The 16,843-nt window shown below is 40.4% G+C and overlaps 1 protein-coding gene across 2 annotated transcripts in view; it reads right to left on the minus strand.

Moving 5' to 3' along the window:
• Nucleotides 1–14,892, minus strand: part of LOC132872831 (BOLA class I histocompatibility antigen, alpha chain BL3-7-like) — a 40,037-nt gene extending 25,145 nt beyond the window's left edge. For both annotated transcript variants that reach the window (XM_060907927.1, XM_060907926.1), the window contains exon 1: nucleotides 14,612–14,892. In XM_060907927.1, the coding sequence (XP_060763910.1) occupies nucleotides 14,612–14,735 (124 nt within the window). In that variant the 5' untranslated portion in view covers nucleotides 14,736–14,892. The remainder of the gene's footprint in view (nucleotides 1–14,611) is intronic.
• Between the last annotated feature and the right edge of the window lie 1,951 nt (nucleotides 14,893–16,843).

Genomic DNA, 16,843 nt, shown 5'->3' on the forward strand with positions numbered 1-16,843 from the left:
AAAAATTTTTAATTTTAGAAAATAAAATTTACATGTAAACATATGCTATGTCACACTCGTTTCGCTCAATACAATACGGCTTCTGCATTTTGCAATTACCACAGCTTCTGGATTACAGCACGTGTAGGAGGTTCACTGTTCATTGCAAGAATAAAATGTTCATTACATTGAAATAATACAGTTTTAGAACACAATCTGGCATAGGATCGATAATTATCAACTGCTCCAGAAATAATCAGGAATGCATGTTTATATTTGAAACTGACAGCATATTTACAGCTCTTCAGTGATATTGTGATGCGTAAAAATTTGCTCCTTATTTTTAGCGTTAAGATGCTGGAGGTTAGACGGTGCACATCGAAAAAAAAATCTCGCCGTCAACCTCTAGCTAGCTGGAGTATTGTTGTGTAAACTTCAAACTTTGAAATCCACCATGTTTTTTTTTTTAATCAAGTGAGATCTGAAAATGGATTTGCGCCAATGGCCAACCGGGTAGCTGCCAGAGCTGATGGAGGTATTGAAGGTGCTGAGTGGTTTGGGCGGATCAGCAGGGCAGTGTGTTAACGGTGCTGAGTGTTTTGTGGAGGTGTCGTGCTGTAATAGGAGCCAGAGACGATTTTGTAGTAGCCACGCAGCGGAGGAGATCAAGTGACGGACAGAGAGCGCACATATACAGCTGTGTTCAAATAAACAACAGCGCATTAAAAAAAGTGAATAAAGTGAAATGTTTTTAATAGGGCGGCACGGTGGTGTAGTGGTTAGCACAGTCATCTCACAGCAAGAAGGTTCTGGGTTCGAGCCCCGTGGCCGGCGAGGGCCTTTCTGTGCGGAGTTTGCATGTTCTCCCCGTGGGTTTCCTCCGGGTGCTTCGGTTTCCCCCACAGTCCAAAGACATGCAGGTTAGGTTAACTGGTGACTCTAAATTGACCGTAGGTGTGAGTGTGAATAGTTCTGTGTCTATGTGTCAGCCCTGTGATGACCTGGCGACTTGTCCAGGGTGAACCCCGCCTCTCACCCAAAGTCAGCTGGGATAGGATCCAGCTCCCCCTGCACAGGATAAGCGGCTACAGATAACGGATGGATGGATGTTTTTAATAGCTTTTTTTTTTCCATATTTCAAAATGTAGTGGAAACATTACACGTTCAGTTCCAAATCAAAGCGTTCACAAATTTTATCAAGTCTGTGTTATTCTTTTACAGGAAGAAAAGAAAAAGAATATTAATCTGTTAAAAAAAAATAGCAGTGTCAACATTTTGTTCTCTTCAAACTCAAACTGAACTGGTTCATCAGGTTGAAAAATGATCTAAAATGACCTGTAAGTGCTGTCATAGTCAGAAGACAGCTGAGCTTCGATCAAACATCAGCAAGAAGCTCCTGTAAAGCATCGTTGTTGAAAAAACGCCACGTGCAGAATCAGTTAAAATTTGCCAAGGAACACATCAACTGGCCCAAAGAGAAATGGCGTAACATCCTGTGCACTGATGAGAGTAAAATTGTTCTTTTCAGGTCGAGTGGTCATCAACAGTACGTCAGACGAACCCCGGGTTCTGAATTCAAGCCACAGTACACTAGGGGTGGGTATTGGCAAAGAAGTCACGATTCAATTCGAATCACGATTCACATGCTACGATGCGATACTATCACGATGCATCACGATTCTTGAATTATTGCGATGCATTGCGATATATTCAACATACTTCAGTGAAAATGTAAAAAAAAAAAAAAAAAAGAGCATAATTACCAGTGGCTGTGTACGATCTGGATAGTGTCTCCAATTGATGCATAACTCAGAGCAACTCAGTTCATAACTGAATTTATTGAAACGACTTTGGAGGTAGTTGCCATTAAAATGAATATTACTGTTTCCATACTTAACAAGTGGACACACTAATGACAAAAATTGCATAGGATTTATAAAACTAAAAATAATAAAAGAAAACTAATAGCAGCAGTTTTCAATTTCTTTGCAGCACCTGCAGTATGGGAGGACAAGGCAATAATAAATATCAAAATATATATACTATATTACTCAGTGCATTAAATTATCATCATTATATTATTTGTTACATTACTTTACATTATATTTAAATGCCTTATGCATTTATAGTTTGTGGAGCATCCTCAAATTAGGAAACAATACACTCACTAAGCATATTTCTTTTAGCATGTTGTAGTACCGCAGCAGTTATGTCAGACTCGGTGAGTGTGCAGATGTCCTTCTCAGATTTACGTATTTCTGCAGACAGGAGTGCAGCGTGGATGGCAGGCTGTTGCTCTAAAAAGCGCTCAAGCATGTCGTGCGCGCTGTTCCAGCGAGATTTGTAAACAGAGTCGCAGTCGCATATGATGTCTATGCAGAATGTCTAGGTCGCAGTAGCCCGCCGCTGGAAATGCCACTGGCATGAAGGCAGCAGGCGTCAAAAACTCCACGGCAACATCTACAGGACTGGAAGTTGTATTCTACTTGTTTTTAGCTGATGTTCGCCAACCATTCATACAATTTTATTTATTCATTTTTTAAAATTAATAATCGATATTTGGCGTCAAGAATCGATGCAGTATATCGTGAAAGTTAGTATCGCGATGCATTGTCATGACGATTATTTTGCACACCCCTACAGTACACAAACACGGTGGTGTAAAAATCATGGTATGGGGATGTTTCATACTACACTGTTGGACCTATTGATCGTACACAGTGCCTTGCAAAAGTATTCATACCCCTTGAACTTTTTCACATTTTTCCACCTTACAACCACGAACTTAAAAGTTTTTATTGAGATTTTATGTGATAGTCCAACACAGAGTAGCACATAATTGTGAAGTGAAAGAAAAATGATAAATGGTCTTCAAAATTTTAAACAAATAAAAATCTGAAAAATGTGGTGTGCATTAGTATTCAGCCCCCCTGCATCAATACTTTGTAGAGCCACCTTTTGCTGCAATTACAGCTGCAAGTCTTTTGTGGTATGTCTCTACCAGCTTTGCACATCTAGACACTGAATTTTTTGCCCATTCTTCTTTGCAAAATAGCTCAAGCTCAGCCAGATTGGATGGAGAGCGTCTGTGAACAGCAATTTTCAAGTCTTGCCACAGATGCTCAATGGGATTTAGGTCTGGACTTTGACTGGGCCATTCTAACACATGAATATTCTTTGATCTAAACCATTCCATTGTAGCTCTGGCTGTATGTTTAGGGTCATTGTCTTGCTGGAAGGTGAATCTCCTTCTCAGTCTCAAGTCTTTTGCAGCCTCCAGCAGGTTTTCTTCCAGGATTGCCCTGTATTTAGCTCCATCCATCTTCCCATCAACTCTGACCAGCTTCCCTGTCCCTGCTGAAGAAAAGCATCCCCACAGCATGATGCTGCCACCACCATGTTTCACAGTGGGGATGGTGTGTGCAGGGTGATGAGCAGTGTTAGGCTACATCCACACGACAACGGCAACGAGATGTTATTTAAAAGTATATTGCGTCCAAATGGGCAACAATCAGTAAAATATCAGGTCCATATGGCAACGCAACGCTTGCTGAAAACGATGCAATACACATGCCACACCTCTAGGGGCGCTGTAAGACGGTCCCTTCGGAGACACAAGAACAATAGAAGTAGTAAGGACGCATGCGCATAAACTATTATGCGCGAGACTTCATATTAGCCACAAAGTCAGGAAAATCTGTTTGTAAAATTACATTATAATGACCAAATACAATGAAAAGTATTTTTCCAGTCTCACCTGTGACAGGTAATCCCATGTGATCTCGTTTGGACAGCAAACCTGTTGGTAAAGTTAAACGCAGCTAATCTTTATTCTCCGCTTTGACCTCTCCAAAATGGCGGCGAGGATGACACATGATTCTACGCGGAAGGCGGCGTCTTTAATGGTCCGGAATAAATTGAATACTACACGTTGATGGATTAATTCGCTGTTTCTCACCTGTGAAAGGTAATCCCATGTGATCTCGTTTGGACGGTAAACCTGTTGGTACAGTTAAACGCAGCTAATCTTTATTCTCCGCTTTGACCTCTCCAATATGGCGGCGAGGATGACGTATGATTCTACGCGGAAGGCGGCGTCTTTAATGGTCCGGAATAAATTGGATTAATTTGCTCCTCTACGCCCTTTTTGAGGAATGTATTGTCGGACTTAAATCAACATCTGAAGAGGTGAGATCGCTCCTTTTTTCCCCTATTTTTGCTGGCGGGATTGCACCATTACACAATAAATATTCACAGTGAAAATATTTTGTAAGCACGTTTCATGAACCAAGTTATAGGATTTGTTGACAACTCGCATCGCAATGAGATCATTGGCACTACTGGTGTTAAGAATCAGACCATTTCATAAATGAATATTTTGCTGTAGAGCTGCAGTGTTTGTACAATTGCATGTTTTTGCTTCACTATTACTGTCACTATTCTGCTTCTTGCATTACTACTGTGAACTAACACTGAACATAATAATAATAATAATAATAATAATAATAATAATAATATCCAAGCTCGTGTTTCACTCTCACTAGTGCTCTGTAAGGCTTTTTCCTGGTGATATTCGTTACACTTCTACCCGGCGTGAAGCACTCACAGTCATGTGGTTGTGACGTCATCGTAAACAAATCCGTTCTACTCATCCAGACAACTTCACAACGGCAACGTTGCCAGATCTTTCCACTCTGGAACCCGTTCTCAAAAAGATTGCGTTTTGGGCACCCAAAACGCCAGTGCCGTGTGGACGCCAGGCCTAAACGATAAGCAATTGTATCGGAGTCACCTGAATCCGTTGCCGTGTGGACAGGGCCTTAGTTTTCTGCCACACATAGTGCTTTGCATTTAGGCCAAAAAGTTCCACTTTGGTCTCATCTGACCAAAGCACCTTCTTCCATATGTTTGCTGTGTCCCCTACATGGCTTCTTATGCCTGTCTTTCAACAATGACTTTCTTCTTGCCACTCTTCCAAAAAGGCCAGATTTGTGGAGTGTACGACTTATAGTTGTCCTGTGCACAGATTCTCTCACCTGAGCTGTGGATTTCTGCAGCTCCTCCAGAGTGATCATGGGCCTCTTGGCTGCTTCTCTGACCAGTGCTCTCCTTGCTCACTCTGTCAGTTTAGGTGGACGGCCATGTCTTGGTAGGTTTGCAGTTGTGCCATACTTTTTCCATTTTTGAATGATGGATTGAACAGTGCTTCTTAAGATGTTCAGAGCTTGGGATATTTTTTTAATAACCTAACCCTGCTTTAAACTTCTCCAGAACTTTATCCCTGACGTGTCTGGTGAGTTCTTTGGTCTTCATGATGCTGTTTGTTCTTCAGTGTTCTCTAACAAACCACTGAGGCCTTCACAGAACAAGTGTATTTATGCTGAGAGTAAATTACACACAGTAGGACTCTATTAACTAATTAGATGACTTCTGAAGGCAATTGATTGCACTGGATTGTATTTAGAGCTATCAGAGTACAGGGGGCTGAATACTAATGCACACCACATTTTTCAGATTTTTATTTGTTTAAATTTTTGAAGACCATTTATCATTTTTGTTTCACTTCACAATTATGTGCTACTCTGTGTTGGTCTATCACATAAAATCTCAATAAAAAACTTAAGTTCGTGGTTGTAAGGTGGAAAAATGTGAAAAAGTTCAAGGGGTATGAATACTTTTGCAAGGCACTGTACCAGAGATCATGGATCAGTCTGAATACATCACAATACTTGAAGAGATTATGTTGCCGTATGCCAAAGAGGAAATGCCCCGAAATGGGTGTTTCAACAAGACAACGACCCCAAACACACGAATAAACGAGTAACATCTTGGTTCCAGACAAAACGGATTGAGGTAATGGAGTGGCAGCTCAATCCCCAGACCTCAACCCCACTGAAAACCTGTGTGGTGCCATTAAAAATGCAGTTTCTGAAGCAAAACCCAAAAATTCACAGGAACTGTGGCATGTAGTTCGTTCTTCCTGAGCTGAAATACCTGCTGATAGGCGCCAGATGTTGGTTGATTCAGTGCAACGCAGAAGTGCAGCAGTTATCAAAAACAATGTTTATGCAGCTAAATACGAGTTCAGTTTGAAGAGAAAAATGTTGACACTGCTATTTTTTGAACAGATTAATATTCCTTTTCTTTCCTTTCTGTAAAATAATAACACAGACTTGATAAAATCTCTGAACGCTTTGATTTGGAATTGGATGTGTCAATGTTTCCACTACATTTGAAATATGGAAATAAAAGCTATTCAAAATATTTCACTTTATTCACGTTTTTTTAAACGCACTGTTATCTATTTGAACATAACTGTAGCTAGCTAGCACCAAAGACACTTAGCTAAAATTAGCCTGAGCAGACAAGTTATCTTGATGGCAAGGTTTCATGTAACCTACAGATGCCAAGGGAGTACTCGCGCTCCGCATGCTACCCTCTCTTCAACCACCTGCAGTTCATAAAGTAGGCAGAAAAATGTGACACGGTGTGGAGGAGACCAAGAAGGCATTTACTGACATGAAGCCTGTAAGTAGCCCGACATTTACTTTACTCTATGAACTACTCTTTGCTTGCTTTTTAATCTTTTTCAATATTTTGTTTCCCTAATCTTCTACTCCCTTTATTTTCTTCCCTTCCTCTTCTTTCTGTTCTCGATTGGAACAAACTTGGTGGAATAAATGCCTCCAGGCAGCAGAGATCGGAAAGTCAAATCCCTACACTGTAAAACATCGCATCTTAGCAAATTACATTACAGGCATTTAGCAGCTGCTCTTATCCAGAGCAACAAACAACAAGTTCAGCAATTTTTTATATATAATTTTTTAATAATAACAATATCTTGAACATAGGTGAAACGATCTCACATTTTCCTATTAGAAGGACACAAGAGACCAACTCTGAAATTATTAAACCTAGTTGTAGTTTGTTACCAACTTATTCCAAGATGTCCTTGTGAAGTAAAATCATCTGTCCATGCAGGAAAATAATTTCACTAGTATTAAATAATTTTCTCCTCAAATTCAGTTTTTGGAGTGTATATATTAATGCTCGGAGATGACAATACATGCTCCCAAGCGTTTGTGACATTGGCAGGGCAGACTCTAGAGCAGCACACACTCCAGGGCCTGCCTGCCTCCACACACACACAGGCCTGTCACAATAAATTTTGTTGGACGATATATTGTCTCAGAAATTATTGCGATAAACGATATTACTGTTGACGTCTTTTCAAGACAATTTTATGCCATTAGTAAAATAATAAATGATCATGCAAATACACCCTTTCAAAGAGCAGTAAACTTTTTCATTAAGTCAACTTATTCAATTCAACAGAAGAACGTAAAAAATATATATAAATAAATAACCTAAAGAAATAAAACAAACAAAACCACTCACAACAAAAACAATACATAAAATCCAATCTATGGCTCTTAAAAATTGCACTTAAGTAAATATTAACTTGGCACAGGGTAATAAAGACATTCTTTTCTTCACAGGCAACATTCTGCCAATCCAGTTTCTCAGAGATTAGTACCCAGATCAACAAAAAGTGTAAAAGAACAACGTATTGCCAGCTGTCATTTGGATAAAAGTAAAAATTAGAACAAGATAACATGTTGGCAAGGGCGCAGGTTTGGTATTAACACTGGTGGGGGCATAAACCCAATACCAACCCCCAGTGGTGCCAACTTCAGGTCAACATTAGAGGGTCACAATATTTTGCTCCGTTGTGTTCCACCAAAAGAGTCTCCATCATCTCTCCAAAGGCCAGACTTTTAACATTTGAAAGTTCAGAACTGAAGTAATTCATGAAGAAGAAGAAGAAGGCAATTCACTTGATTAATTGCATATCTTGCATGTGATGGTTAACTCATTTTACCAATTTGTAAATGTGCTTTACAAGCGAATACTGCACTGACTGTCGGGAGGGTATATGTTCCTTTCCCTCATAAACGGAAGTAAAGCACATCCAGAGCCTGAAACCTCAGAAGTTTTTAGTCTCCCGCTTTCAAATGAACCGCTTTGAAAACCAATCAGCTCCGCGGATGTGTGACTCAGGATGTGACATTTTCAAAAGAGGCGGAGTCACCAAACATGTCTGATCCAGAAGGCGGAGGCTGTTCTGCTAATTTAGGGTGACCAGACGTCCCGGTTTTACCGGGACAGTCCCGATTTGGGGTTGTGTGTCCCGAGTCCCGACAAAAGTCTGTCGGGACACGGATATGTCCCGGTTTTCGCCACTCGCGACGTTTGCGACTGAGCAGCGTGGGAATCATTAGCGGAGAAATGTCTGCATTTACTATTTTGATGAATTGACCGGTGTGGCAGCGGGGGCGTGGTCAAGCATCGGTCTGTGACCGGAGGGCAGAGTCAGGGAAGGTAAGTGGCAGAATCACTACACCTGATGTGAATTAATGCGTTTGCGTGTCTTCCCCAGTGACCGCGCCCTATTTAAGGAGAGCGAGCGAGCTCTCTCCCCAACCAGACGACTGGAGTGTGTACGTTGGCTGGGAGAGTTAAAAGTTTGCTGAAAAGTGAAAATAAAAAGAGTTTTGTGAACTCAGTTCTGACCTGCCGTCCTTCTGTGCTCCACCCACCCATACAGACTGTCACAGTGGTGCTGAAACCCGGGACTGAGCACAGAAGGACGGCAGGCCAGAACGGAGTTCACAAAACTCTTTTTATTTTCACTTTTCAGCAAACTTTTAACTCTCCCAGCCAACGTACACACTCCAGTCGTCTGGTTGGGGAGAGAGCTCTCTCTCTCTCCTTAAATAGGGCGTGGTCACTGGGGAAGACACATAAACACATTAATTCACATCAGGTGTAGTGATTCTGCCACTTACCTTCCCTGACTCCACCCTCCGGTCACAGACCGACGCTTGACCACGCCCCCGCTGCCACAACAGGAATCGCAAACTTTCCTGGTTACTGCCCCCTGGCATGGGTGTTTATTTAGCCACATTATTCCAGACAACAGAACGTGTTGCCACGCAACAATAAAATAAACATTAACTGGCGCGAATGTTCTTTGTCTAGCAGCTAGCAGCAGTAATGCCGCAGCAATTATGCCGGAAAGAAAATGTACCTTTTCCAAAGATTTACAGGGCACCTACCCCTTCCTCCGAGAGGTGCAGAACACTGTGCACGAAGCCTACTGCACACACTAAGTGCTTTGTTCTTGTACTGAGTTGGGTAGCCTATGTTGCAAATGCTGTGCGCTCCTGTGGGGGCTTTCCTCGGGCTGTCGCCCCTCTCCTCCTTTATTGCTGTCTTGTTTGAGTGTATATTCTCAAATCATTTCTCTTTTTTGTTTCTGTTTAACATACCATTCTGACAGTTTGGCCATATTGCTGTGTTGAACAGCTTGTTGCAGCTTCCATTAAAGTGTTCACTTTTGTCTACATCTTCTTGCTTTATTCATTCAGTTGTGGGGAATGGTTAGTAAGGTTGATTCTGACCTAGGCTATATTGAGGTCACATATCTACTTTTTAAGTTCATGCTATAGTGCATACAATTTTAGAGATATAGCCTACATGTGCATATGCATTCTTCTTGGTGTTCTCACAAACAGGTGAAATAAATCAGTTTAAATTTGGCCTATGGACATAGCCTGGCCTATTCTCAGCCATTACAAAATCTGTTGTCTGACCATAATTTAACTGATCTGTATACCACTATGCTACTAGATAACAAAATGCCTGTTTGTTTTATTTCATGTAAGATGTTGATAAATGTGAGCTTCAACAAAATAAGAGCACCTCTCTGAGTGTCACGTTTACGTAAAAAAAAAAATAAAATAAAAAAAAGGTGTGCGTGCACGAGCATGGTCGCGCGCAAAAGTGTCCCGGTTTCAGACTAGGGAAATCTGGTCACCCTATGCTAATTATGTGAAAATGTTTGATTTGATTAAAAGGTGTCTGGGTCTCGAACAATGTCCACATCACCATCGGGTTGTTGTTTCCATGTGTCCTGTTACCCGAACTCGGTCAGGGCTCTGCAGGTCTGAACTGAAGCGCTTCAGATTCAGGGTTAGTGGCAGGGGCGATTCTAGCATCTAAGCAAATGTAAATGCTATGTTACATTAAATAAAATTGACTAACACACGGTGGTCTTGCACCGTAGCACTTGTACAGCTCTGCACAAAAGTATCTCGATATGGATGATAAATGTCGTTTTTATCATTCTGTTCATAGACCAGGGAACATCAATATTGCATTATGCATATTATTGTGATGTGTTTAACAATTGTAACTCCAGTCCGTACCTTCACATCTTGCTATGCCAGTAATACTCAGGTGCTACTTCGAGTTCCTCATCGGCGTGGAATCCAGTTAAAAAAAACACCATGTCGTAGCAAGCACTCACGCGGACAGGCAACCCAATCAGAGGGGACGCAAGGAGGAGAGGGATTTTACTGCTCATAGAACTATCACGTAACAGGTTAATTCAAGAACACACACACACACGCCCGCGCACACATTCATTGCGCAAGGGCACTTATTTCTGAAAATTACGTCCAAAAGCAGCGTTTTTGAGGGTGCTGAGCTAGGGGGTGCTGAGCTCGTTTTTGGGGGTGCTTGAGCACCCCCCAAAATAGGCTAAACACGCCCCTGGTTAGCGGGCTACTAAAGCTTGCAGGCGCTTCACAAGCAAGACTCGGTGCGATATTAGCCAACATTAGCACAATCTGATAGGATTTAATAATGTCTTAGGGACCTTAATGAACACCGGTTGTTGTCGGTATCAAGTCGGATTGTTATTTACACGCCACGCAAACTTAGAAAACAGTCATATTCGCATGTTGTCGTTTTTACACGCTGAATATGAACTGTTGTGAACTGATTAATTTTATGAGCTGATCTAACGCTACATTCCTCAAGGACAGTTTGCTAGCTTGTTATTCAGTATGTAAAAAAGACAACATAAGAATATGACTGTTTAAGTTTGTGTGGAGTGTAAATAACAATCCGACTTGATACCGACAACATCTGGTGTTTATTAAGGTCACAAAAGACATTATTAAATCCTATCAGATTGTGCTAATGTTGGCTAATATTGCACCGAGTCTTGCTTGTTAGCTAGCAGCCGCTCACTGCACTTCCTAATTGACTTGGTAGCCGAACATACTTCCGGTTTTCGCGAGCACACCCCCAGAGTGAATATTCGTGTCGTGAGTGAATTGTGTGTTTCGCCCAGTGGAAACCTACAGTATAGCCCAAGAGCATTAGCTCAAAATTGAGTCCAACCCGGAACAAATTAGTAACAAGCTGAATTTTTCAGAATACGTTCAGAATACCCTTAGGAATAACATACTATTGCCGCTTTTCCACTACCAACGCGGCTGAGTTGGGCTGAGCTGTGCCGTGCTGAGTCGGGCTGAGCGGGGCTGTTGGAGTTGCATTTTGACTACAACCGCGCTGAACCGTGCTGGCTGGAAGTGGGTGGACACATTGGGTGGAGTTAGTGAAAGTGGGTGGACGTCACGTGATGTCGTTAGGCGGCGCAAACAGTGACATCAGTGACCTTTTAAGCGGTCGTCTCACGACCCGGATAGTAAACAATAAACATGGAGGACATGGAGTCGTTAGTGTTGCTGGTCTTGGTGCTATGGCTTGTTGTCACCAACAACGCCAACAGATACTGGCAAGAGTGTATAGATGAGGCGAGGTGCATAAGGCTTCAGAAATTCTCATAATTCGTAATTCTTCTTCTTCCGGGTTTACGGTGTTTACAGATCCCAGCGTGCTCGCGGGGCATGTGTGGGCATGTGAGGACACTCCTCCTCACCAATCAGTGCACAGGGGAGTGTCTCCTCACACCCCTAGCCCCACTCAGCTCGGTTTGGCTCGCTTCAGCCCCACTCCAAAACCGTGCGAGTTTTGGGTGCTAAGCAGGGCTGAAGCGAGCTGAGTCGCGCCGCTCTGAGGTAGTCGAAACGCGAGCCGTGTCGGGCTGAAGTGAGCTGAAAAAGGGTAGTGGAAAAGGGCCATAAAAGTCCCCGGGAATCCACCTTGTGCCCTCTGAGAAATTCAAGATGGCGTCCAAAATGGCCGCCGATTGGAGATTTTTCAATATCTCAGGGATAAAACATAATATAAATGCAATTAAAATGTTAAATTATATGTTCTCTCATACAAGCAATGCAAATTCACCATTGTCACACTGTTAAAATTAAAATTAACCAAGATTACAAGGTCATTAATGTGGAAATTACATGGAATTTGATGGTTGACATGATTGACAGATTAGCTTAGGTGGTTTTTACATTAGACCGTATCCGTCTCGTTTTCGTCGCGGATGCACTGTCCGTTCACATTAAAACACCAGGAAACGACTCCACAGGCGGAACAACTTGAATCCGCTAGGGCCCACGTATTCAACCCAGTTCGTATCTGATCCGTTGCTGTGTAAACATTGAGATACGAGGAAACGCAGTGCTGAGCTCTAGCTGACGTCGTCATTGGACAACGTCACTGTGACATCCACCTTCCTGATTCGCTGGCGTTGTTCATGCCACTGGTCATGTGACACGACTGCTGAAAAACGTCAAGGACTACACTTCCTGCTATTGTTTCCGCCTTGTATCACCTTTTTGTTTTTCATTAAAGAGTATAAAAGTATGACTATAATACTTTGCTTTGTCATTCTTAATGTTGTTCATGGTAAGATGCAAATACTGCCCATTGTGTAGTTATGATTGTCTTTAGGCTTGCCATCCTTCCACTTGCAAGTGGTGAGTGACTTGCGCATGCCCGATATGCACTGGGATCACACACACAGCGGCTCAGTCCCGAATCACTGCTCGTGCGCTTCACTCGCGCGCTCTGTGAGCTGCGCAGGGCCGGAGTGCGCACCCTCCAGAGGGCACTCGCTGTTCAGGGCGGAGTGATTTGGAGCGCAGCCGCTGAGGAGGAAGCGCTGAGCCGCACTGACACATTTCAACTTACGTGCCGTCTAATTAGTCATGTGATTAGCGTATCCGTGTATTGGCGTTGCTGTGTGCACGCGAATCGTGTATTGGCGTTGCTGTGTGCACGCGAATCGTTTTAAAAACGTTAATCTGATGATCCGCTGATACGGTCTAATGTAAACACCACCTTAGTAGGCTACCTACATACATGAACATAATGTAAGACAACAATTAGACATCAATTTCCTTAATATTTAGTGCATCTTTAAGCTTTGATAAAATATTAAAAAGGGAAATTAAATTTGAGAACTCTATCTTCTAAAGCTACAATGGCAAGCTGTTTCAGTACACTTCTTCAACATTCCGGCGACTTTCATGACAAAAAGGTCTGCCTCAATAAAAGCTCTTGCTTATAAACAATGAGTAGACTTAAACACTTCTCAGTGCCTCAGTTGTAATGCTTGGACCTTTGTTGTACCATCAATGAAGTAGGGAATTTATTCAAGCTTGTTTAAGGGTGGAAAAAAATTAATCTTTGAGTTTCTAGCGCCAGTCTTTACTACTAACAATGCCAGTGTGTTCGGACAAAAAATGACTAAACTCAGCATGACCTTTTAAAAATGACTGAACTCAGCATGACCTTTTAACATGCCATTTTTCATTTTACACCACCAATTTACTTTAATTAATATTAATGAAAATAAGTGCTCCAACCCCTAGTAATTGTGTTTGTTGTTTTGTGAACAGAATAGGATGATACGGAGTGAACGAGTAACCAATGGATCCACACTCTATAATCGGTAGTGTACATTAAATAGCACATGTATAGATTTACAATTATAAGTATGTAATTATTAGTCCTAAACATTAAGAACTGAAGCCATTTCAAAAACATATGAGATATCTTCATGATACCATAACGATTATTTTGTCATAACAGTCATTGTTATTTCTTCTTGGATGTGAATTTATGGGCCAGGGCGTTTCAAGATTGATACTTGATTCAAGGATCGGACTGGATGAAACCTACACACATTCATAGTACTGTGCACATTCATAAATGTGAACTGGTGAAGTGCCAAAAATATGGCAATCTAACCAGAAATGGCAAGCGAACACATTATACACAAATATACTGTTATAATAATGTGTACATTTATTATTATATAATGTTAATACACAATGTAATTAATACACACATGTTGGAATTTACTCTTCTACCCTACAAAACATATATTCTGACCTTTTAATTGCATTAATATTTTGTTTTGGGCCTGAGATATGGGCAGATCTCCATTTGGCGGCCATTTTGGACGCCATCTTGAATTTCTCAGAGAGCACAAGGGGGATTTCCGGGGACTTTTAGTATGTTATTCCTAAAGGTATTCTGAAATTTTCAGCTTGTTACTAATTTGTTCCGGGTATAACCCTATTACTCCTGGGCTAGTAACTGTGTACCGCGCACGGAGCGGAACTGTTTTTTTTTTTTCTCTTCAGTCAGACATATTGGCAGGGACCCGTCCAGAGCAGAGAGAGAAACCTCACTGAAAAGTCAAACAGCTCAAAAGAATATCGGGGCACCAGAGATAAACACCTTCAGTGCCACATTACACTTCTTTATTCCCCAGAGTGAGCTGTGTAATTTACACTCTGTCACTACTGACACACACACACACAGCTTTCAATGAGTTGATATTTTACATTTCTAAACTCACCTGCTGATGAAGGATGAACAGAAAACAGGAGAAAAAGCAGAACTTCCGGAACTGTCGAGCTCCATCTTACAGTCCCAACATTTCCCAGCAAAGAGGAAAAATAAACAAAAATAAACAATTTCATAACTAAACTTTAGTAAAGTCCTGTCTATAGGCGGTAACACACTGGAGTAAAGGCGGATGATTCTCAGTGTTTACAGCTTTTTAGAATGTCAGTAAAACTACCACTGCGTATACCAACCACAGATTACCACTGCTGATCTACTTTCGATTTCTCTTCCTGCTCTGAACACAAATTTCAAAATAAAAGCCGCCACCACACTACACACATTAATAACCCGGTCTCAGGTCTCAGTTGAAAAATAATAACCCACACAAAGGACAATTCAAGTATAAATGACCATCTGAAAGAGTTTTACTAGTTTGTGAAAATTGATCATATGGAAGATTTGCGATATTTTTCCTGATAGAAACTCTTTAGAAAACACATATCTGCTCAAATTAATATTTATCTTTAAAATATAATTTCTGTGTTTGTGAAAGTCCCACTGCAAGTTTTTTTTTATTTCCCAAAACATTCAAAATACAAACAAATAGAGCATCATATATATACAGATCCAAAAACATCAAAGTAGTAAAACACACACATAGCAAAAGTAAAAAATATGAACAAGAAAGGGGCTACTTAACTATCTTTACATATGTTAATCGAGTAAATCAAAGTCATCCAAAAAGGATATAAAATAACCAACATCCTTATTTTCAACTAACTTTAAAGATTTGGAAAAAAGCTTGAGGTCATTCTTCCAGTGTGTAACATAAGGTTTAGTTTTAAAAAAACGACATTTGTGAATAAAGTGTTTACCTAAAAGTAGTAAATTATTAATACCATATTCAATTTTGTTATTATTTAAAAACACTCCAAATTTAATTTCTTTAATGGATAAAGGGGCAAACTGAATCCCCCTAGACTGTAGCCAAGCCTGAAAATCAATCCAAAATCTTTGTATTAAAATCACATAGAAAGAAAAGACGTTCCAAATCCTCCTCCTCTGTTTCACAAAACACACATTTACCAGTTTCAAATTTAAAATTTCTTCTTAAGAAATTCTTTGGTTGGGTAAATTCTATTCAAAATTTTGAACTGTATTTCTTTCACTTTGAAGGGAATTAGAAAGGAGAGATATTTAGTTCTAATCTTTTTAATTTCTACTGTTTCAAAATCTTTTAATATGTAATCTCTTTTGACAGAATTAGGAAAGCAATTATTTTGTAAGGAACGTCTTAAAAATTTGTTATTGCACTTTTTATTACAAAATTCGACACCTTCAATCCAAAGTTGTCTCAGTCCAGGAGAGATGTCAGAGTACACCATATCCTGTTCCACCATAGTTCAGATTGGTACAGGAATAGCCTTTACGATTTGGTTGTATTTTCTTTTTGTACATTGAATCTGAAATTTCTGACAGAAATGACCATGTTGTAAAATTTGTCCATCATTCATAAAGTGAGCAATAGCCCACACACCTTTGGAAAACCATTCCTCAATAAAAATAGATTTTCTATTAACCAATATATACCTATTATTCCACACTGGGCTATTATGAGGGGTAAAATTATGCTTAAATATTATTTTCCAATAAAGGAGGACCTGTTGATGAAAGTCAGAAAGTGTCTGAGGAAGTTTATTTAACTCAAAATCACATTTTAATAGGAAGTCGATTCCACCGAGCTTATTGAAAATGAGGTCGGGTATGTAATACCAGATAGAGTGACTATTATTTAGAAAAGACTTTAGCCATTTAAGTTTTAGTACACCGTTCATGATGTCAATCTATTGCATTTCCCCCTCCCTCACCATAGGGTTTGATTAGATCATCTTTACCTATATAATGACATTTGTTCTTTCAAATGAAGTTAAAGTTTAATCTATTAAATGTTTTTATCATTCTTTTTGAAATAGGGAGGGAATACACAGGATAAATTAATCTAGAGAGACTCTCCATTTTGGTCAGTAATATCCTGCCAAAGACAGTGACATCTCGCTTTAACCATCTATTTAAGATTAGTTTACATTTGTCAACATCAGATATATTTGCTTTGTCCCGAATATTACTATCTTTTGTAATGACTATACCTAAGTATTTCACCTCTTTCTTCACCTTTCTATTGTACAACGATTGCAAGGGATGGTCTTTTAAAGCAAATAGTTCACATTTATTCAAGTTTAGT

This window comes from Neoarius graeffei, chromosome 24 (genome assembly GCF_027579695.1).
Source record: "Neoarius graeffei isolate fNeoGra1 chromosome 24, fNeoGra1.pri, whole genome shotgun sequence".
NCBI lineage: Eukaryota > Metazoa > Chordata > Actinopteri > Siluriformes > Ariidae > Neoarius > Neoarius graeffei.